Source organism: Amblyraja radiata, chromosome 5 (assembly GCF_010909765.2).
Source record: "Amblyraja radiata isolate CabotCenter1 chromosome 5, sAmbRad1.1.pri, whole genome shotgun sequence".
NCBI classification, from domain to species: Eukaryota; Metazoa; Chordata; class Chondrichthyes; order Rajiformes; family Rajidae; genus Amblyraja; species Amblyraja radiata.
In genome coordinates, this window is record NC_045960.1 from 55566972 (window position 1) to 55591522 (window position 24551).

The 24551-nt window shown below is 41.8% G+C and overlaps 1 protein-coding gene and 1 long non-coding RNA gene across 5 annotated transcripts in view; both read left to right on the top strand.

The window, feature by feature from the left end:
* The window catches only part of l3mbtl3 (L3MBTL histone methyl-lysine binding protein 3), a 120280-nt gene extending 118436 nt beyond the window's left edge, over positions 1–1844 (top strand). For all 4 annotated transcript variants that reach the window (XM_033021254.1, XM_033021250.1, XM_033021252.1 and 1 more), the window contains one exon: positions 1101–1844. In XM_033021254.1, coding sequence (XP_032877145.1) covers positions 1101–1244 — 144 coding nt within the window. In that variant the 3' untranslated portion in view covers positions 1245–1844. The remainder of the gene's footprint in view (positions 1–1100) is intronic.
* Positions 1845–11890: 10046 nt separating this feature from the next.
* LOC116972836 lies at positions 11891–23072 on the top strand. Its single transcript, XR_004411909.1, has 3 exons — positions 11891–11901; positions 13135–13139; positions 22939–23072. It is a non-coding gene; the product is annotated as an uncharacterized LOC116972836 (long non-coding RNA).
* The last annotated feature ends 1479 nt before the right edge of the window (positions 23073–24551 follow it).

Below are 24551 nucleotides of genomic sequence, written 5' to 3' on the forward strand. Positions count from 1 at the left end.
ATTCGTCATTAATTTATATAGACCTGATCATTTTAGTGTACACTGTTAGATGGATGACAGCCAATTACCAACCTGGTGATTTGTCGCAGCAGATTCCAGCACCTGCAGTCTCTTATCTCTCCAACCTGGTTTACATGTCTTGATCAAAATCACTTCTATTCCACTTTACATAATCGTACAAAATCAAAATCAGCTTCCTATACTTATCTTCTAATTGTTTATTACCTTTGCAATGTCATAAGTAGGAATCGCTTACACAATCTCATTCTCTGGAAGATTTGTTTCATGTTTCAGTCAAATGATGAGGTAATTTTAGTTGCTACCATGAATTGATGAATAATTACATCAGTTCAACTAGTTTTCTTTCTGTTGGACTGCAAAATAAATAGTTAATTAGTGGCCAGTGCTATAAGGTGCAATGAATACTTGCATTTATGCAAGATTGGAGTCGGGTGAAGCTCAGCTGGAACAGATGTTCCTGACTGTAGGTCTGCTGGCCATAGTTTAATAGATTATTGGTTTATGGCAGCATTTTATGACAAGTTGAGTATCTATTCACAGATGGGTCATGGGGGGGAAATGCAAAGGAGGTGCCTTAGTGTTTTCCAAAGAGAGGGAAAGCTGGAGAATTATTGTTTTCTCAGCTGTTCTTTTGGCAGCATAGGGAAAGTAAATCAGCAGGCTTCCCCATGTAAAGCTGTAGGGATCATGAAGAGAAACAAAAATCTAAAAATGCAGTGAATGAATTAAAAAACATATTCCCTTGTGGTTTGTCTCAGTTAAGGTAAGTACACAACATGGAAGAGGAGGTGGTATTTAATAAATAGCCATGATAATGTAATATTAGAGCAAGAGCATTGTGTTTCCGACATTAACACCATTTCAGCGCTATAATTTGAATCATGTATAGAGGCTATAACTTAAAAGTATATTTAAAGAAAATTTTGACGATAAGATATTTTAAATATTGCAATAAATGATTAAAAGATTTGTAACCCAGAGATCATTGTCATCTTGAAAATTACAGCTCACTAGATATGAATCACTAGTATTGTAAAATAATTCATTGCACTGAACATTTTATAATTTTTTGTCTTCAGCAAATTGATGGAGAAGCATTTCTACTACTGACTCAGACAGATATTGTGAAGATAATGAGCATTAAACTAGGACCTGCTCTGAAAATCTACAACTCGATCCTCATGTTCAAAACTGCAGAGGAAAATGGACAAAATGAGCTTTGAAACTGAAGGTACAGCACCACAGCTGTCGATCACCTGTTTCTTAATTAAACCTCATCTTTAATTCAAAGCACAAGAACTCTATATTAGAATGGACTTCCAAAACAGTACTACTGGAATATTTACTGTTGACTCAGCAGACTCATTTAGAGTGTTTGTATGTTCAGCAGTTCTAAAAATTGAGCTCATCTCCCATCCATTTCCTCAGGACTTAATTATGCAAATACCTGCCCAAGTGATTGACCTTTGAATTGTATATTTAATATGGCTGAAGGGTTTCTTCCAAGAACTGGACATTTAATGTATCAGACACTAAAATGGATTAATTGTGTTCTTTTTTTAACTTTTATTTGCGGTGGAATTATTTGGTTGTGTATAGAATTGTTTGATAAATCACAGAAATATCTGATAATGTAACATTTCATTTACCAAAGTAATGAAATATACATAAGGATATATATTTTCAAAAGTGAGCATAGCTGAATTTAATTTAACTCTTTGATTGTATGTATCTTAATTTAATATGCAAAGTTTTCAGGAAGTTTTAATTACGACAAACGCAATTGACTTTCTCAGCTTTAATTAAAACGTTTTTTTTGTTTATTCAATATTGTGTTAATGTTTGATACAATAACCATTTTATGTAAATTGCATAAATTAAAGGATGAATGAACTGCAGGTAAAGTCAAACAATGTGACAAACTTGCATTAGTAAACTCTGAAATAGATCCTCTGCACATTGGGCACTTACTGAATTTGGAGCATCAGGCACATGCCCTGGTCAAAACAATTACTAATATTCTATCATTGAATTGAATATTGGATTACTAAATCAACCTTCCCAGTAAGTATACCTCTCTTTTAAACAATTCTAAACCTTCAAATAAAAATGAACCATGCCTTCCATATCTTGACAATCCTTTGAAGTCATCACTCCTGAATTTGCAAATAAAATACATTTTTCAGATCAAAAGTAATTAGCCTAGCTCTAATGTAATTTAAATTATAATCACAAGTTGAACATTTGTGCAATAATAGTTTTAATTGGAAGAGTTGAGTTTAGTTGAGTTGTTAATAATGGGAGGTCTGCTGCTGAACGTTGCAATACATCAACAAAAAACATTTAATATTGTGCCTTTAAGTTAGTAATGTCAGAAGGCATCAGAGGACTATTGCCATATAATAGTAACACCAAGTCACACAATATTTGAGCAGATGGATAAGCTAAGTTCACTTTTAAGAAGATTTTTTCCAAACAAAAGTTGTGGGGCACAGAGGCTCAGGGTGAGAATTTAGGTGTTTGTGTGCTGTTGAAGACACCATTAACTGTGTGTGTGTGTGTGTGTGTGGGGGGGGGGGGGGGGGGGGGGGTTGATTTTAGAATTATCAAGAGGCCAAATTGAGAGGGTTGTAAATCAGAGGGGTGTGCAAGCAAGGATGAGATTTGTTTTAAATGGAGGCAATGTGAATTTGGAAGCCAGCATAAGTGTGCATAGAACTGTCTAGATTAGTACATGGGCGGCAGTTTTCAACATCCTCTGGTTTATACAGACACCAAGAGGTTAGCCAGAACTCACTGGATTTGTGAAATCTAGAGGCAACAAAGGGTTAAGTGATTTAGCTGAAGATGAACTGGAAAAAGAGTAGACTTTTAGAGATGGAAATATGTACATGGTCAGATATGACACTAAGGTTGTAAACTGCCTGGTTCTGTTTCAGATGGATACCAGGAATTGGGATGCAATCTAGTGGCAAAGGAACAGAGTTTGCAGTAGCCACCAAATATAATGCCTTCAATCCTGACATTTGGCTGGCGATTTCTCCTTCAGACATTGCTGCACTTTGGACAAGCAATCTGAAGAGATGCTGGGTGTCATAACAGGGCTAAATATTTGGATGTTTGTTTCACCAAAGGCTGCAGATGCTGGAAATCTGAAATCCAAATAGAAAATACTAGAAATGCAGGTTTAGGCAGTATCAGTGGAGAGATACTCAGATACAGACTTAATGCTTCAGGTCAATGGCCTTAGTTCTGGTTTAATTGATTGAGTGAAACATTAACTCTGAGTTAAAGTTGTTACTCAATCTTAAATTATGTTTAAATATTAACTGAAACATTAACTCGATTAATGAGAAGTTACAATTGAAACATTAACTCAATTTCTTGCTATGTGGCTGCAGGCTGACCTGCTGAGTATTTCCAGCATTTCCTGCTTGCAGTCACTTTCTTTTAATATTATCTTCAAAGCAGAAACAGTACTGTATCAATTGCATGCTGCCATTTTTGTTTTCAAATTGAGAATCTGATCTGTTATTTTGGGTCTGAAAAGTTTAAAGTCATTGCCATGATAGCAACCACTGTGAGAACATTAAGATGGACAGTTCACTCATCCTTAAACAGATGTTCCATTATTCTTTGAAGCCTGAAGGTTTGCTGTGAGAAATAATCAATGCAAAAAATTGGCAACATTAACTAACTCAAATGGTACCGTTTAAAGCCTTTGCACTACAGCACAGTAAGTTTTATGGCAGATAAATTACTTCATAGCAGATTTCATTCATATTATCCTTTAATCCTATGTGGGGAAACTGTGTGCTATCCTTTTACTGAAACAAATAAATAACATTTGAATGTTGTTAATTGTGTGTCTGATTGTACAATGCCTACTTGTCAGCTTACAGAGATGCTCCAATACCCATTATGCCCTGAATTTGCCGGTATTGTCACATTTGCTCTACTCTAATAATGCAATGGTATTTTTTTTTGATGGATGCTCATTTAACATGAAGATACTGCTCCAGATACCATTTTTGACTACAATCAGCATTTTCCAAACTTGCACCTATGCACTGCAACACAGCAGTGCGGAACATACTGGCAATCAGATGTAGGGACTTTTTGACCTCCCATGCTGCCCTGAGCCTTGCTACTGAGTCCAGGCACATCCTAGAAGCTGCAGTCAAATACATCAATAATTTGGATGAGGACATACAGGGCAAGATTAGCAAGTTTGCTGATGATACAAAAGTGGGTGGTTGTGCAGATAATGAAGATGGTTGTGAAAGATTGCAGCAGGATCTGGATTGATTGACCAGGTGGGCTGAGGAATGGTTGATGGAATTTAATACAGAGAAGTGTAAGGTGTTGCATTTTAGGACATCTAATAATGGCAGGACTTACACAGTGAATGGTAGGCCTCTGGGGAGTATTGTAGAGCAGAGGGATCTAGGAGCGCAGGTGCACGTGTCCTTGAAGATCGAGTCGCAGGTAGATAAGGGGGTCAAAAAGGCTTTTGGCACATTGGCCTTCATCAGTCAGAGTTTAGAGTATATTAGTTGGGAGGTCATGTTGCAGTTGTATTAGAAGTTGGTGAGACCGCATTTAGAATATTGTGTTCATTTCTGGGCACCATGTTATAGGAAAGATATTGTCAAGCTTGAAAGGGTTCAGAGAAGATTTATGAGGATGTTGCCAGGACTAGAGGGTATGAGCTGTAGGGAGAGGTTGAGGAGGCTGGGTCTTTATTCCTTGTAGCGCAGGAGGATGAGGGGTGATCTTATAGAGGTATACAAAATCATGAGAGGAATAGACTGGATAGATGCAGAGTCTCTTGCCCAGAGTAGGGGAGTTGAGGTCTAGAGGACATAGGTTCAAGGTGAAGGGGATAAGGTTTAATAGGAATCTGAGGGGTAACTTTTTCACACAAAGGGTGGTGGGTGTATGAAACAAGCTGCCAGAGGAGGTAGTTGAGGCTAGCACTATCCCATCGTTTAAGAAACAGTTCGACAGGTTTGGAGGGATATGGACCAAGCGCAGGCAGGTGGGATTAGTGCAGCTGGGACATCTTGGCTGGTGTGGGCAAGTTGGGCCAAAGGGCCTGTTTCCACACTGTATCATAGGAACATTGAAAATAGGTGCAGGAGTAGGCCATTCAATATGATCATAGCTGATCGTCCACAATTAGTACCCCATTCTGGCCTTTTTCCCCATATCCATTGATTCCCTTAGCCCTAAGAGCTAAATCTAACTCTCTCTCTTAAAAATGTCCAGTGAATTGGCCTCCACTATAGCAGAGAATTTCACAGATTCACAACTCTCTGGGTGAAAACGTTTTTCCTAATTTCAGTCCTAAATGGCCTACCCCTTATTCTCAAACTGTAACCCCTGGTTCTAAACTCCCCCAACATTGGGAACATTATTCCTGCATCTATCCTGTCCAATCCTCTAAGAATTTTAAATGTTTCTATAAGATCACCTCTCATCCTTCTAAATTCCAGTGATTGCAAGCCCAGTCGACCTATTCTTTCATCATACGTCAGTCCCACCATCCCGGGAATTAACCTGGTGAACCGAGAATTAACCTGCACTCGCTCAATAGCAATAATGTCCTTCCTCAAATTAGGAAACCAAATTTGCACACAACACTCCAGGTGCGGTCTCAGCAGGACCCTGTACAACTGCGGAAGGACCTCCTTGCTCCTAAACTCAAATCCTCTCGCATTGAAGGCCAATATGCCATTAGCTTTCTTCACTGCCTGCTGTACCTGCATGTTTACTTCAGTGACTGATGTACAGGCGCACACCCAGGTCTCGTTGCACCTCCCCTTTTCCTAATCTGACACCATTCAAATAATAATCTGCCTTCCTGTTCTTGCCACCAAAGTGGATAACCTCATATTTACCACATTATACTGCATCTGCCATGCTTTTGCCCACTCACCCAACCTATCCAAGTCACTCTGCAGCCTCATAGCAACTTCCGCGCAGCTCACACTGCCACCCAGCTTTGTGTCATCCTCAAACTTAGAGATGTTACATTTAATTCCCTCGTCTAAATCGATAATGTATATTGTAAACAACTGGGGTCCCAGCACCGAGCCTCGTGGCATCCCATTAGTAGCTCCCTGTCATTCGGGAAATGACCCGTTAATTCTTACTCTTTGCTTCCTGTCTGCCAACCAGTTCTCTATCCATGTCAATACCCTACCCCCAATTCATGTGCTCTAATTTTGCACACTAATCTCTTATGTGGGACTTTGTCAAACAAAGGCTTTTTGAAAGTTCAGATACACCACATCCACTGGCTCTCCCTTATCAATTCAACTAGTTACATCCTCAAAAAATTCCAAAAGATTAGTCAAGCTTAATTTCCCCTTCATAAATGCATACTGACTTTGACCAATCCCATCACTGCTTTCCAAATGCGTTGCTATAACATCTTTAACAATCGACTCCAGCAACTTCCCCACTACCGATGTAAGGTTAACTGGTCTATTATTTCCTGTTTTCGCCCTCCTTTCTTAAAAAGTGGACTTGCCCTCCAGTCCACAGGAACTGATCCAGAGTCGAGAGAACATTGTAAAATGATCACAAATGCATCCACGATTTCACTCTATGACATACATTGCAAAGATTAGTGGGAAGCTAGAGGATTTGGCAGCTTTTTAAAACCAACAGAAGGTAACTAAAAAGACAGTATGGGGAGAGTAGATCCTGGGCGTGCACATCTCTGAAGATCTTTCGTGGTCCGAGAACACTAATGCAATCATCAAAAAAGCACATCAGCGCCTCTACTTCCTGAGAAGATTACGGAGAGTCGGATTGTCAAGGAAGACTCTCTCTAACTTCTACAGGTGCACAGTCGAGAGCATGCTGACCGGTTGCATCGTGGCTTGGTTCGGCAATTTGAGCGCCCTGGAGAGGAAAAGACTACAAAAAGTAGTAAACACTGCCCAGTCCATCATCGGCTCTGACCTTCCTTCCATCAAGGGGATTTATCGCAGTCGCTGCCTCAAAAAGGCTGGCAGTATCATCAAAGACCCACACCACCCTGGCCACACACTCATCTCCCTGCTACCTTCAGGTAGAAGGTACAGGAGCCTGAAGACTGCAACAACCAGGTTCAGGAATAGCTACTTCTCCTCAGCCATCAGGCTATTAAACCTGGCTCGGACAAAACTCTGATTATTAACAACCACTTTCTGTTATTTGCAGTTTATTTATTCATGTGTGTATATATTTATATCATGGCATATGGACACATTTATCTGTACTGTAGTAAATGCCTTACTATTTTTCTGTGCTTAAGCAAAGCAAGAATTTCATTGTCCTATACAGGGACACATGACAATAAACTCACTTGAACTTGAAATGTGAAAGAAAGCTAGCCAATAATATAAGAGGATAGCAAAATTTTCTTCAGATATATAAAAAGTAAAAGAGAAGCAAGAATATACATTGGACCACTGGAAAATTAGTAATGAGGAATAAAAAAATGGCAGATGAATTGAGTAGGTTTTTGCGTCAGTCTTCACAGCAGAAGATACCAGCAATGTATCTGAAATTCTAAAGAGTCGGGGCAGAAGTTAGTGGAGTGGCTATTACCAAGGAGAAAGTACTTGAAGCTGAAAGGTCTAAAGGTGGATAAGTTGCCTGGAGCAGATGTATTACACACCAGGGTTCTGAAAGAGGTGGCTTTAAACATTATGGAGGCATTAGTTGTGATCTTTCAAGAATCAATAAAGTCAGGAGTGGTTCCAGAGGATTGGAAAATTGCAAATGTTATTCCACTTTTCAAAAAGGAAGCAAAGCAAAAGAGAGGAAACTATAGGCCGGTTAGCCTGACTTCAGTGGTTGGTACAATTATAGTCCTTTCTAAAGGATGAGCGTTTAGAGCATTTAGAAGCACAGGACAAAATAGGCTGGTCAACATGGTTTCATGAAGACGAGATCTTGCCTGACAAATCTGTTCACATTTAAATTAGTTTAGTTAATTGTCACAGTGTTAGTTTAGTTAATTGGTACAGTGAAAAGCTTTTTGGTGCGTGCTAACCAGTCAGCGGAAAGACTATACATGATTATAATTGAGCTGTCCACAGTATACCAATACATGATAAAGGGAATAATGTTTAGTGCAAGATAAAAGTCCAATTAAAGATAGTGCAAGGGTCTTCAATGAGGTAGATAGTAGCTCAGGACCACTCTCTAGTTGTTGTCAGGATGGTTCTGTCATCTGATAACAGCTGGGAAGAAACTGTCTCTGAAACTGGTGGTATGTGTATTCACACTTCTGTACCTCTTGCCAGATGGGAGATGGTGGTATCGTCCACAAATTTGTAAATTGAATTGAATTTGTACTTGGCTGCACAGTTGTGGGTGTGTAAGGAGTAAAGAAGGAGGCTGAGAATGCATTTGGAATTCTCTCAGGAATTAAATAGCACAATAGACAAAGGAGTGTCAGTGGATTTTAGTTTACTTGGATTTTCAGAAGGCCTTTGATAAGGTGCCGCACTTGAGGCTGCTAAAGAAGATGAGCACCCATGGTGTTCAAGGGATGATGTTAGTATCGATACAAGGTTGGCTGAATGACAGAAGGAAAAGAGTGGGAATAAAAGGGGCTTTTTCTAGTTGGCTGCCAATGACTAGTGTGTTCTGCAGGGTTCGATGCTGGGACTACTACTCTTCACATTGTTTATCAATGACCTGGATGATGGAATTGAAGGATTTGTGGCAAGGTTTGCAAATGATACGAAGATAGGTGGAGGGGCAGGTAGTGTAGAGAAAGCTGGGACTCTGCAGAATGACTTGGACAGGTTGGGAGAGTGGGCTAAGAAGTGACAGATGGAATACAGCATAGCAAAGTTTGGAGTCATGCATTTTGGTAGGAATAAAGGTGTAGACCATTTTCTAAATGGGAAGAGGATTCAGATATCAGAGGTGCAAAGGGATTCCCAAAAGGATAATTTGCAAGTTGAATCGGTGATGAAGGCAAATGCTATGTTAGCATTTATTTTGAGAGGACTAGACTATAAAAAAAAGATGTAAGCACTGGTCAGACTGCATTCATAGTATTGTGAGTAGTTTTGGACCCCGTATCTGAGGAAGGATGTGCTGCCGTTGAAGAGGGTCCAGAGGAGGTTTGTGCGAATGATCCCGGGGATGATCAGGTTAACGTGTGCTGAGCGTTTGACGGCACTGGTCCTGCCATAGATAGCTGTGGGGGTCAAGTCAATGGGTATTTTTAAAGCAGAGATTGACAGATTCTTGATTAGTAAGGGTGTCAAGGGTTATGAGGAAAAGGCAGGAGAATGGGGTTGAGAGGGAAAGATAGATCAGCCATGATTGAATGGCAGAGTAGACTCGATAGACCGAATTGCCTAATTCTGCTCCTATGACTAATGAACGTATGGAACAAACACACTTAAATAAAGACAGTTCCCCTTAGTCTTACTTCCCCCCCCCCCCCCCAAATGTGGAAACAAATATGGATATATGAACATTTAATTTTAGTTTAATTTAGTTTAGAGATACAGTGTGGAAACAGGCCCATTGGCCCACCGAGGCAGCCCTGAGCAGCAATCCCCGCAACTAACATTAAGGACGCTACAATTTTACCAAAGCCATTTAACCTACAACCTCGTACGTCTTTAGAGTGTAGGAGGAAACTGGAGATCCCAGGTAAAACCCATGCAGATCACAGGGAGAACGTACAAACTCCGTACAGACAGCACCCATAGTCAGGATCCAACCTGGTTCTCTGGCAGCAACGCCACCATGCTGCCTGCCTCACAGCTTAAAGAATGGATGTTTGTATCTATTGCCTTTAATAATGGCTTTGAAAATATTTTAATCTCCAGATTCAATTATTGCAGGCTCTAGCTAGCCTCGATCTACTCTCCATAAAGTTGAGCTCATCCAAAATTATCTCGCCTTTATCTTAATGTGTTTGGCCTAATATGTTTGCTAATTGCACGAGTACCTATTTGCCTTCACTGGGACACCTCGATTTAAGAATTTTCAAATCCCTCTCTGGTCTATTGCCTCTTTAGCTCTATCACTTCTCCGGCACAATAACCTGATGACTTGTGGGGGCGCTGCAATGGCGGCAGCCCTGTCAGCAGCGCGTTAGTTTTTTCAACTTTGTTTTATTTACAACAAATAAAAGTTCTGGGAAACACTTGGTACTTACAAAGAATATCGCTAAAGCACCATTGCTGATGTACTGCAGGGAACTAACTTTAGAAAGTATAATTATGGCTTTTTCTGATTGTGACTTAATTATAACAGAAAATTCTGGAAACACTTTGACCTGAACCATTAACTCTGGTCGTTTTTTCCCCAGGTGCATCCTGACCTGCTGAGTATTTTTTAGTATTTTCTGTTTTTATTTCAGATTTCCAGCATCCAGACATTATGCACTTGGATAGACATGGGCTGATTAGAAATAGTCAGCATGGTTTTGTATGTAGGAGATTGTGTCTTACAAATCTGATCAAGTTTTTTGAAGAAGTAACCAAAAAGGTTGTCATGGGCAAAGCCATAGAAGTTGTATATATGGACCTCAGCAAGGCATTTGATAAGGTTCCGCTGGAAGGTTGGATCGCATGAGATCTTGTGAAACCAGCCGACTGGATAGAGAATTGGCTTCATAGAAGGAAGCACAGGGTGAGGGTGGAAGGTTTTTCAGACTGGAGGCCTGTAACTAGTGGCGTGCTCAGGTATCAGTGCTGGACCATTGCTGTTTGCGGCTTATAATGCCCCTGTCCCACTTAGGAAACCTGAACGGAAACCTCTGGTGACCTTGCGCCCCACCCAAGGTTTCCATGAGTCGCCAGAGGTTTTGGTCACTTGCCTGGAAAGCCTCCACCGAAGCGTGAGCTGCATCTACTGACCAAAGATCCTACAGGATCTTTGCTACCGACCGCACACACACACACACAAACACATCGCCAATGTGGGGGCCAGGGACAGTGGAGGAGCGCTGTCTGCACGATGAGGGAAAACGGCTGTCACAGAGCACGGTAAGTCCTTTAGAGAGCGCGGGAGGGAGAGAAGGGGAGAGAGAAGGGGGGAGAAGGGGAGAGAGAAGGGAGGGAGAGAAGGGGAGAGAGAAGGGGGGAGAAGGGGAGAGAGAAGGGAGGGAGAGAAGGGGAGAGAGAAGGGGGGAGAGAAGGGCAGAGAAGGGGAGGGGAGAAGGAGTGGAGACAGTTTTAAGAGGTTTAATAAAATTAGCGGGCATTTTACCTTCCGGCAGATCTTCTAGGTCCTACAGGATCTTTGCTGAAAACTCTAATGAGCCAATCAAAATGGCCGGTCAGCGAGAGAGATTGCCTTCGACTGCCTGTAAGTAAATAACAACCCCACTCCACTGGCTTCGACCAAACAGCAACCTATTTTTAGTTGAGGCCGTTTTTTTGTTTTTTTTAATAATCGCAGGAACATAGAAGAAGCTTCGACTACGCGGAAACCACTTTCGACCATTAGGGAGAGTGACCAAAACCTCTGGGAACCTCACGGAAACCTTGGGTGGGGCGCGAGGTCTCCAGAGGTTTCGTTTCAGGTTTCCTCAGTGGGACAGGGGCATAACAATGATTAGGATGAGAATGTACAAGGCGTGATTAGTAAGTTTGCAGATTACACTAAAGTGGGTAGTATAGCAAATAGCAAAAATGATTATCATAAATCACAACAGGATTTTGATCAGTTGGGCAAATGGGCTGATGAATGGTTAATGGAGTTTAATGGGGCTTTTTCACGGGGCGAGTTGACGCAAGATGTCACCAGAGTGAAGTGGTCGTGGTCCAGCACGAGTTTCGCACGATATAACGGGGGGTAGATAAAGAGTTCCCACGGTACTCGGCATTTCTGTTATTTGTGCGAGTGACTTGTCCGTCTCCCGAGCTTTCCCGTTAATCTTGAATGAACATCGTGAACTGTAGTGTTGTTAATCACGTGGCACAAATGATGTTACTTTGTTTTCACACACTATATTGGTTTTTTTCACACACTATATTCCTCCCTTGGTTGAATTGGCTCATTTGGAGACATGCCTATACTAAGTATTTTCGAGTACAGGATGGTGGTTATTTTCATTGACGCGCTGTATGCAGCAGCCCACTATGTGCATCGAGAACGCAGAAGGGTGAGATTAATTAAAAAGAGAATTAAGAGGAAGTCTCACTGGGTGAAGCCCATCTTTCAACGGAGACCTCAATTTGGACAATATGATCAGCTGCTTAATGTGCTGTGCGAAGAGGATAAAAGTGCATTCACAAACTTTGTCAGAATTTCACCGGAGCTCTTTAATGAGCTTAAGAATAATCTGTTTTTTTTAGACAAATGTTGTTTGGTGTGATGCACCTTCTCTCAATATGTGCAAGAAGTCGTCTTTTTATTTTGTCAAATAGGAATAAAGACTTTGTCTCACATTGACCGTGATGGTTGTCTTATTTTATTATCTACTGAGAGGTGAAACTTTCAAACGTTTAACCAGTCAGTAGACAGACAATAAATAGTAACAATCGAGCCATAAATGGTGTATACATGATGAAGGGAACAACGCTGTGTGCAAGATAATGTTTAAAATCATGCGAGGAATCGATCGGGTAGATGCACAGTCTCTTGCCCAGAGTAGGCGAATCGAGGACCAGATTACATAGGTTTAAGGTGAAGGGGAAATGATTTAATATAGATCTGATTAAATACTGTCAGTAGTAAACCCGATCAAAAACAACATCAGGACGTCTATTAAACACCAGAGATCCCAGTAAACACCCAGCCAAGACTTATTACAGGTCTAGTGGAAAGACACAAAGCGCTGGAGCAACTCAGCGGGTCAGGCAGCATCGCTAGACATCATGGATAGATGATGTTTTGGGTCGGGACTCTTCTTCAGCGCTGAGTTACTCCCGCATATTGTGTCTTTCCAATGCAGATTAGCGTCTGCGATTCTTTGCTCCTGCATTACGGGGTCTATCTCGATTCCCGATAAAGTCTAAAACCCATCCTCCAGAGTTCTCAGCCCAGGGCGCCCATAAACAAGCCCTTAACTCCACACTGGGGACAGAGGCTGAGAGGTGTACAAAACCATGAGACGAACAGGCAGGGAAATAGACAGAGTCCAGGGTAATATATGTCCTTTGCCCACAGAGGGGATTCGAGGACCAGAGGGCATAGGTTCAAGGTGAGGGGGGAAGATCTAATAGGAATCTGAGTGAGGGGTAACATTTTCGCACAAAGGGTGGTGGGTGTATGGAACAAGCTGCCAGAGGAGGTAGTTGAGGCTGGGTCCATCCCTACATTTAAGAAACATTTAGACAGGTACATGGGTAAGACAGGTTGGGAGGGATATGGACCAGACGCAGGCAGATGGGGTAAGATAGTCCGAGGGTCTCGAATGAGGTAGGTAGTAGTTCAGGAATGCTCTGTGGTTGGTGTTAGGATGGTTCAGTTACATAAGTGCTCAAATGTAGGCACCGTTTTCGCAGTGGAAGCTCCGAGACTGTGCAGCGGGCGATTGTCGTGTTGGCTGGGACTCCTGTTATCCATGCAGGGGATTGACCTCAGTCTGAAGAAGGCTCTCGACCCGAAACGCCACCCGTTCCTTCTCTCCAAAGTTGCTGCCTGTCCGGCTGAGTTGCTCCAAGCAACTGGTGTCTATCTTCAAAGGACTGACCACCGGGCTGGATGTCGGGGCTGGCGTGTTGCGTTTCACAGACCGAACTGTCCAATTAATGGTAACAGATGGGCACTGAGGGAAGTCCCCCCCCCCTCTCTGTTTATCTGCCCTTTCTTTAACTTTTGTGCCTCTATGCAAGTATCTCGCGAGCCATCCCAGACTGCCCATTTCTGCTCCCCCTCATCTTTAATAACTACATTTCCCTAACAATTACTATCTTTGTTAGTTATAGGAGCAAAATTAGGCCATTCGGTCCATTAAGCCCACTCCGCCATTCAATCGCGGCTGATCTATCTCTCCCTCTCAACCACATTCTCTTGCCTTCTCCCCATAACCTCCTGACAGCCGCACTAATCAGGAATGTATCTATCTCTGCCCCTATTCTTCACCCTTTTGACAGTAGTTTTGTTTTATTGGCGACGCGGGAGACAGCGGATGCTGGAATACTGAGCAAAACACGAAATGCTGGAGGAACCCGGTGCATTTGCGTTTAAGAAGGAACTGCAGATGCTGGAAAATCGAAGGTACACAATAATGCTGGAGAAACTCAGCGGGTGCAGCAGCATCTATGGAGCGAAGGAAGTAGGCAACGTTTCGGGCCGAAACGTTGCCTATTTCCTTCGTTCCATAGATGCTGCTGCACCCGCTGAGTTTCTCCAGCATTTGTGTGTGTGGGTGGAAGTAGGGGGGAGGTGGGGGGGGAGAGAGAGAGATAAGGCAGCCTGAAGAAAGTGTCGCCTGTCCATTTCCCTCCGTAGTTGCTGCCTGGCCCGCGGAGTTCCTCCAGTCTTAGAAACTGCTTTAGACAAAAAGAGACACAAACTGCTGGAGTAAAATAGCTCAGCAAGTGAGGTACCTGAACACTCAAAAATGAAAAAGAATGAAAATGTGATTATTTCACCTCCCTTCAACTATTTTGTGTTTCAGCATGAGAGGGATTATAACATTAGAGACATTCATCTTGTAGTGATGTGTTAATGAAGAATTGCAGACATCAATCTGATAGTAAAAAATATATTTATTTAACAATGAGGTAAAACAAGCACTGACAATCAAACTGCTCAGTTACTCACCGTTCGCAGGAGTTCCCACGGTAACCGCAAGAGTTATTACGGATATCGCACGGATATCGCACTGGCCACTACGTTCATATAATGTTGCAATGCTCAACCACAAGTGTACAAGTCACTCTTGGAGAAATTCAAGCTTGCTTGAATTTTCTCCCGAGTCACCAAGTTACACGATTACCTGCCGTTAGCGCCACGGTGGTCCACGGTGGTCCACGAATGCCGTACTGTTATCGCACGAGGTTCCCACGATGTTAAACTCTGGTTCACTCTTGCGTCAAGTCGCCCCGTGAAAAAGCCACTTAATACAGATAATTTTGAGGTGTTGCATTTTGGGAAGTCAAACCAGGGCAGGACTCACAGTAAATGTCAGGGCCCAGGGAAGTACTGGAGAGCAAGGGGATCTAGGACTGCAGGTACATAGTTGCCTGACAGCGGCTTCACAAGAAGATAGGGTGTCAAGAAGGTTTTCAGTACATTGGCTTCATCAGTCAGGCTATTGAGTACAGGAATTGGGATGTTGGATGACAGTTGTACAAGACTTGGTGAGGCCGAATTTGGAGTATTGTGTTCAGTGATGGTAACCCTGTTATAGAAAGGATGTCATTAAGCTGGAAACAGCGTAGAGAAGATTTTGAAGAATGTTGCCAGGATGAGGAGCTGAGCTATCGGGAGAGGTTGGGTAAGCTAGGTCTGTATTCCTTGGAGTGCAGGAGGCTGAGGTACGACTTTATAGAAGTGTATAAGATCATGAGGGGGAAGCTAGGGTGAATGTACATTGGCGTAGTTGGCAGGATCTTGCTGGAAACTATCTCTGAAGACTGAGTAAGAGGCAACAGTTTGGCCAGGATCTCAAAGGGAGTAGAAAGTGCACTATCGAACCCCTTGAGTCTGAACTCCTGAGAGTGCCCGGGAACACTGTGGTCCTTCGTCCAAAGTTGATCTGGTTCCCTGCAAAGATCCTTGACAGTCAACGTCAGGTAAGACATTTTTGTTGATTGAGCAGCTCAGACTTGGGAACTAGTGCTCCGGGAGTACCATGTGGGTCGAAATTGCTGATAAAATATTAGACGGTCCGGGACCCGTATTTTCGATTAATCAGGTCATGCGGTCTGTTGAAATTAATGGGTGAGATAAACATCGTTTATAGAGTCGAATGATGGGACAGGCTCTGGATAAGAGTGATGTGGGAGCTCCGGTACAGCATATGTGTTATTTGGATCCAGGAAAACATAAAGATTACAGAATGAATAGATTTAAAAAAGAGAATATGGTTGGCCAAAATAATATTAAACAATTGGTATGCAAAAATGGAAACCTAAGCAAAATATCGCCGGGGACCCCTTGTCTGGCATGGTGACCCTGTTTACAGAGAGAGGGGGGGGGATGAGGAACAAATTCTGGGAGAGAAACAAAATTGGAAATAGTGTAGACCACCTCCCCCATGCCCTGGCCACCAGTCACTAACAGCAGGAGCTACCCCACTAAGATCCTGTGAAGAGGAAGGGGCTCCGGTACTCCTACAGGGAAGGGGAACCCCAGAAGAAGGAAAAACTGAAATGGAAGATGAGAAAGAAGAAGGGAGAGGGTTTAAGGCAGAAGAGGAAGAGCAGTAATGAATCCAGCAGTGAGGGAGTTAAAAACACAGAGCACCAGAGAAAGAGAAACAGCAAATAAATCAAAGAAGACTAAAAAGGGAAAAAGCAGGATGTTGAGCTGGTAGCTTTCAAGGCACTGTACCTTAACTACCCTGCAAGAATCGAGGCTGCTAACTGCCCTAACAACTTTAACATTTTGCAGCCAACAGTCGGTACAGTTTAAAATAAATTTGAAAGAACAGACACTGACCCGTTTGCAAATACAGAGCTCGTCTCCCTGATGGATAGAGAGGGATAGAGAGTTTGTGAGTAACCGGGCAAGTGTGAGGGGTGAATGACAGGGAATTGGACCAATCTCATTGTGACCCATACCAGCCCAACCACCCCCAACCACCCCTGAACATCGAATTCTCCCAATTTTGTTAGTCCTTGCTGTCTCCTCCCCTTCCTCAGTCCCCCTGCTGTCTCCTCCCATCCCCCAGCCTTCGGGCTCCTCCTACTTTTTCCTTTCTTGTTCCCGCCCCCCCCCCCCCACCCCCGATCAGTCTGAAGAAGGGTTTCGGCCCGAAACGTTGCCCATTTCCTTCGCTCCATAGATGCTGCTGCACCCGCTGAGTTTCTCCAGCTTTTTTGTGCACCCCTAAACAGATGAAGGCTTTTCTGGGCTTGGTTAATTTCAACTGTCAGTGGATACATTAAACTACTGTTGACCATGTCTGTGCCAAGGCACCGCAGCAATTCTCTCTCACTGCAACAAGAAGAAGACTTTCACAACTTAAAAAACAGCGGTGGCTACTGCACCAGCTACTGCACACCTTAGCCCTCCCAGTCCAAATGGCCATTATTAAGTGCAATGCCCATACAAGTGGCCACAACGAAGTCTCCCTGGGGAATGCCCTAGCTGGCATTACTGCCCGAACAGCAGATTACGAATTCTGCACATTGGTCCCCACAGAACCAAAGATTCTAGTAGGCAGAACGACTCTGTCAGACAAAGGAATGTAAAGTTAATTAATGTAAAGTTCTGCCATGTAAAAAGATCTTTGGAAACGAGAGGGCTGCGCCGTTGACCCTTTGACGGGCCTCTGGCTAATCGCTCTCGGACAAATTTGGGTACCTGATGTTTTTCTGCCCATTCTTTTACACTATATACACTTCCTTACGCATGCTGATACGGAGGGAACGGAATGTGGAATGTAGCTTACACTTTGCAGCTTTAATGAAATGGCCCGTGTCTAAGAAGGGGGAGCAGTAGGTATATAAGGGATGTGTAAATGTGTTTTTTGGGTTGAGACTGCTCTTCAGTATGTGTTGTATTTATGAACAAAGTATGAACATTTTTGGGTGTATCAAAGTTTTAAGTTTTGCAGGATTTCCTTGATGTGTGTATAACTCTGTTTTACTCTTGAGTGAGAATTTTATTGCTTTAACGTGTGTGAATATCTGAGATTCTGCATATTGCATGAGGTGTGGAAATTTGTGAGTGAATGTCACATAAAAGAGGGTGTATAGTGAGTGAGTTTAAAGACTTACTTGTTTGGGGAACATCAGATGAAATAGGATGTCATTGAATGAGCTTGCTCACTTACGTGATAAATCTTTGTCGAGTCTCATGTGTTTTAAAAGGTAGTGTTTTTTTAAGAAGTTGCAGTTGTGTTGGGGTGGAGCTACACACAGTTATTTTCTTTTCCTTTGCTCTTTGAAAATGCATTGGCTATCTCTGTGGAAATTAACTGTTTATCTCTGTCTTCTCAGCTTTTATTAAACAATGGATGTGGCCCAGCAAAGAGACTGTTCATTTTCTTCGCTGTGTAACCTGGCATTAGGATTGATGACCTTGTTGGTATTTTAAGTTTGATTTCTTCCTATTTCTTACCTTTTGAATTGAATTCAAGAGAGATCTGAACTGCACATGTGGATTTCAGATTGAGGTGTTGGATGAGAATTGGAAATGCCTTCATCTCAGAAAAAAATCTGTTAATTTGAAATTGTGAATTTGGGGAGATAGATTGAAATAATTGGGAATAATTTTTAAATTGCTTTTTTCTTTATAATGATCTATTTTTAAATGGTCTAGTAGTTAAGGAGTTTAAGTAAAGCTTGACTGAGACTGGACAGGACCTTAGTAATGAATTAATTCCATATGCACAGCAATTGACCCGAACCTTATCAGTCTTACAGAAACCACTGAACCACAGAAACATAGAAACCACTATGAGCTGACTATAACGGCGAATCCTTACAACCAGGAGATCAAGTACTGATAAGAAATTGGGATAGGAAGAAATTGAGAGAACGGTGGAAGGAGCCCTTCCAAGTAATACTGACTACATCTACAGCAGTGAAGGTCGAAAATAATCCTCGTTGGATACACCTAACCGATTGCAAAATAATTGGAAACTGGAAAAAGGAAGTATGAACTTGGACGTCCTACTGCAAGACTGGAGGTAAAAGGAAGCCATACAAAAATATGTTTTAAAAAGGCCAATATTTACAGTATCTTGTTGAAACCAGCCATGAACATAAGTGAATGCATTGCACTGAATTACATACGTGCCTTCCTAATCCCGGATACCTGGAACAAGTCTCCCCCTGGTTGAATAAACTTGAACAATTAACAGTGACCCCTTATTTGTTCTTTGGGGTCCCAGGATTAGGAATAATGGTCCACCTCTCTTAAAACCAAAGCAATAGATTTGAGAAGGGAGCCACCTCTGAGTCACACTTAACAGTAGCCACTAGACCACTAGCCTCGCAATAATGGCATCCAATAATATGAGACAGATAGATAACTGGAGTGTGAGGTACTGCAACCCACAATAGCTTTTCACAGCATGCTGATGTTCCAGTGGTCTGGGCCTTAGGGATACCGAGAACATTTATGATTAGTGGTCTGCCTCATTTTTAATACTTGGCCAAGAATGTGAAGAGATGGTTATAAAATTTTAATGCCTATTATCTTCCAGTCTCTCTGATACTGCCAAGAAAAGACAAGTGAAAGGCAGTAAATTATCTACAATATGTACTTTCCCTTTCTTTACATCCATTCTCTCTCACCATTATAGCAGGTTCTTTAGAGTCACAGACATTATCCCACCGAAAATGTTCATGTGGTCCATTGTCTTGATGATTGAACACGTTTTAACAAGAGCTACCATTCTAATCCTAGCTCCTCCACATCTTTTAATTTTCATTATTCATGGACTGAATCACTTTGAGGACAGAGAATGGGTTAAATAGAATGAAAAGCAGTCTGAAAAGCAATAGACATTGAACTATGCTGCAGATAATTCCCAAGATAAATAGAGATGAAACTGTTAGTAGGGTACAGAGAACTGTAAATTAAAGGGAAATAGATTGGTTACATAGAAGAGTAAGCCAGGGAATGAGAGAGCAGTGTTGGAATTCTTACAGCCTCCACAGAGATTTTCTTTGCTCTTTCTGCCCCTTTCCTCTCTGCAACTTAAAGCTTGTTTTCTTTCTTCTGCTATACTGGTAAAAATGACAGACAATTACTCTGTTTATCTTTCCACGGGGCTGTCTGATCCACTGAATATCTCCTGCATTTTCTGTTTCTGATCCAATATTTTTTCTTAGTTATTGTTGCAAGATCTATGCTTCTCTTTACTTTTCAGGCCCCTCCCTACACATCCAACTAAAATATAACCTCCACCATTGGTCTTCCAGAACCAATGCCATAGGAGATAAACATAAATATCTAGTTGAATTATACATAGAAATTCTACTGATAATCATGGTGCAACAGGTGCTCGTATTGTTAAGAGTTTGGCCTGATTGATCGGATTACCATTCTATTTACATACTGCTCCTTCGTGTTGAAAGATTTATTTTAGAGAGGGTGTCAGGGGTTTTTTGGAGAGTAGGGCAGGAGAATGGGTTTAAGAGGGGAAGATAGATCAGATATGATTGAATGGCAGAGTAGACTTGATGGGCCAAATGGCCTAATTCTGCTCCTATCACATGAATTTATGAAAGCATGAGGTGATGCACAATTTAGGTAAGCAGAAAATTCTCAAAACATCTAAAAGGGAAATGGATTGAATAAATGCTTTAGTATGAAAAGTAAGAACTCCAAGGAAGTGGAAATAAGAATTACTTCAAATAATCAGTGGAAAATTAATTCTTCATTTAAAATTACAGCCTGAACTGCATCTTGAAGAAAATGCTGGGGATATTAAATTAGTGCTCATTTCTAACATGTCATAAGGATGGTTCTTAATTAAAAATTGAGTCTGATTGTGGCTCAGTCACTGCCAAGGAACTTCAGCCACAATATCCTGGGGCTGGGGTGACACTTTGCTAGCAGAACCATTTCCCTATTTGCAAAATATGACTTCATACAATGGTATGCTCTCTTTTTAATGCCTGTTGACCAGTTTTACTAGTGCCCCTTGAGTCTGCCATGATGTCAAAAGCAGTCACTCTTATATCATCTCTAGAATTCAGCTCTTTGGTCTGCATTGGATCAAAGCTGAGAGTAAACCTAGAGCCAGGTGGTCCCATCAAAATCCAAACAAGTGGTTTGCAATTGTCACTGATGGATTCCATCATTTTGCTGATCATTGAGAAGGTACTAATTCAATGGCAATTAGCTAGAATTAATATATCCTCCTATAAACAGGACATGCCTGGGCAATTTTCCACATTATCTAGCAGATGCCAACAATGTAATTATATTGGAACAGTGTGGCTGGTTTTACAGCTCGCTCTGGAGTGCAAATTCTCCATATCACAACAGGGCTGTTGTCTAGTAGTCCACTAGCCTCGGATCAGTTTCAGCTTTCACTTTTAAATTTGATATCGTGGTTAAATTTGACATTTTTACACTGCATTCTGTTTTCTATCCTTAAGTATATACAGCACAAGAGCCGGCCCTTTGCCCCACCATGTCTGTACTGAACATGATGCCGACCCACTCTTATCTGCCAGCACATAATCCATATCACTCCATTCCCTGCATATCCATATGCCTATCCAAAAGTCTTCTAAATGCCACTAATGTATCTGATACACCGATCAACTGGCATTTAAATGACACCCACACGTTGACTCACCCAATAACAACTGCTCCCAGTGTAACCTTCCGAGCTCCTGCCTAATAGCGTTGTCATGTGTAGGACGAAACTGCAGATGCTGATTTACACAGAAGATAGACACAAAAGGGAATAGGTGACGGTTCGAGTCGATACGCTTTGTTTGCCTTACTCCTTCTTGCTATTCAAAATAATCTTAAAACTTATAGACTTGTTATCACTATCCCCAAATGCTCTTTCACTGAAACATCAGTCATCTGGCCAGGCTCAGATCCCAACACAGGTCCAGTATGTTCCCTTCTCAAGTTGGACTATAATCATACTGTTTCAAGAAACCCTCTTTGATACACTTCATAAATTCTGCCCTGTATGAACTTTTGACACTGAGCATGTCCCAGAAAACATTGGGGAGGTTGAAATCACCCATTAGGCCTCCCTAATTCGTAGAGCAAGTTGCCAATACCTCCATCGTTTACCTCTTGCTCTATCACATCTGAAGCAACAAAACCCTAGAACTTTGAGCTGGCAGTTGTGCCCCTCTCACAAGCACATTTCTGCAATAGCCACAACATCATAGAGCCATGCACTGATCCAGAGTCTTAAGTTCATCTGCTTTCTCCACAGTCTGCATTGAAATTAACACATTTGAGCCCATCAGCTTCATAATTTCCCTTCACCTTTCCCTGCCTGCCCTTCCATTGAGACTCTGGTCCTAACCTCTAACTTCCCTTCACTCCTTCCAATTTCTGACTTATTGCCCTGGTTCCCACACCCATGCCTCTCTAGTTTAATCCCTCCTGAGTAAGTCAGTTATTTTTGCAAAGTGACACTGCCCTATTATCTTCCTATTTCATTAGCCTTAATTTTATTAACCTTTCATAAATTATACATGAATAAAATCCAAAGCAATCACATTCTCATATTTCACAGTTCGTTATGACATGATAGGCCATTCAGCCAATTGAATCTATGCCACACAGTCAGATATCACCTTCATGCTAAAGGCAATCACTTTCCCTTGTCTCTGAAATCCAAGTCTTTCCAATCCTATCTGTTTTGTTTCCTTATTTATTTCCCTGTAAACTATTCTCTCACATGCCTGTCAATGTCCCCAGATTTTCGTAAAACATATCTATATTAGGAATAATTTACACTAACAAATTAACCTAACAACCAGTTCATCTTTGGGGTGTGGAAGGTAACTGAAGCACAGGGAGTTATTTGTTATCTGGAGGAGGTGTTAGAATCAGGTTGAGTTATAGTCATAGAGTGATACAGTGTGGAAACAGGTCCTTCAGTGCAACTTTCCCACACCGGCCAACATGTCTTAGCTACACTAGTACCACCTGCCTCCGTTTGGTCCATATCCCTCCAAACCTGTCCTATCCATGTACCTATCTAACTGTTTCTTAAACGTTGGGATAGTCCCAGCCTCAACTACCTCCTCTGGCAGCTTGTTCCATACCCCCCCTATACTCTATCATGATCTTATACACCTCTATAAGATCACTCCTCATCAGGGCTGTGGAGTCGATACCCAAAACACCTGACTCCGACTCCTTGATTTCTTGTGTATCCGACTCCAACCCAGACTCCTACGTATAATAATTCTAAATCTGCTATGATGACATTACACAAGATGGCATTTCATAAGAACTACATGAATCATCAGGCTACCTTTTAAACCCATGTCCTTAAAGTTTTTAGTCTAATGGTTGTAGCTATGCTATTGTGGCTTTTTGATTCTTGAAAAAAAAACATAATTCATTATGCTAAAAAGAAAAAAAATACATATAGGATTATGACAAAATTAAAATTCTATTGAATTAAATAGAAACATAGAAACATAGAAATTAGGTGCAGGAGTAGGCCATTCGGCTTTTCGAGCCTGCACCGCCATTCAATATGATCATGGCTGAAAATAAAAATTATAAAAGCATTACTCCAAAATGTATTAAACAAAGGCTACAGGTATCTCACTACACATATCTCACTAAATTTACGCAACAACACATTAGGATTGTTTACAGATTCTGCAGGTGTAACTAATGGCGTCGCGAATTTCAGGAGCGTATTCAAAAGTCCGAGCTCTCATCATGGCATCGGGACCCGCAAGGTTAAGTAGAAGGGAGGCTTTGACAGCGTCTGGTTCATTTCGGTGGACGATGTTCATGTAGTGTTGGTAATCAATCTCAAATGTCAGCCATCGCTCGGCGACGTCGGAATCGAAGCTGACCAGTGCACCAACCCTGACATTTTTCGACCTGAAGCGCCCTGTGACAGTTAGCTGCGATGCCTCACATTTCGGGCTCGTTGCAGCCTGCCTACAATCATCTGCCGATGGTGCTTTACGCCCTGTCTCCTATGCTTCCCGCACCATGACCGACACCGAACAGCGCTACGCGCAAATCGAGAAGGAGCTGCTGGCTGTCGTCTTCGCTTGTTCCAAATTCAAGGACTTTATCTTTGGCAACATTTTCACGGTCGAAACAGACCACCAACCCCTGGTGATGATTCTCAACAAACCTATCCCGCAGCAACTCTAACCGTAGCTTTTGATCATTCATGCCAGACACTAATCTATCCCTTATCAGCTGATTAGTCATTGTCTCAAATCGGCACCTCTGGGCCATGTATCGTAAATCACAAATGAATTTCTCCACTGGCTCATCAGGAAGGTGGTGTCTCGCAAAGAATTTGGCTTTTTCTAAAATGCGGTTCGACTGCAGGTCACATATCCCACTTCTGACACCATGTAATTGACTAAATAATACAATCTGAAATCCAAGATCATCTTTAATCAGTATTCAAACTATAACGGTACAGCAGGTTGTTAAAACATCATGACCGTTTCCAAGACTGACCAGTGCAGGAAGTGGGTGTTAGTACAACTCGTACAGTAGGGTGGGGTGAGTGATGCTATTCTACTATGATTGGTTCTCATGCATAAACTAATCTACAACAGGTATGAGCTAAATGGTTAAATTCTGACAAAAAAAATTCTCGTGCAATAGAAATTAAAACTAAATGCATAGGTAGTTAAATTTTCTACAAAAGTACATACCTAAAATTTATTAATAACTTATCCTTAGGAATAGAATTGCTTCTGCCAGATCCTCTTTCATTGAATCCC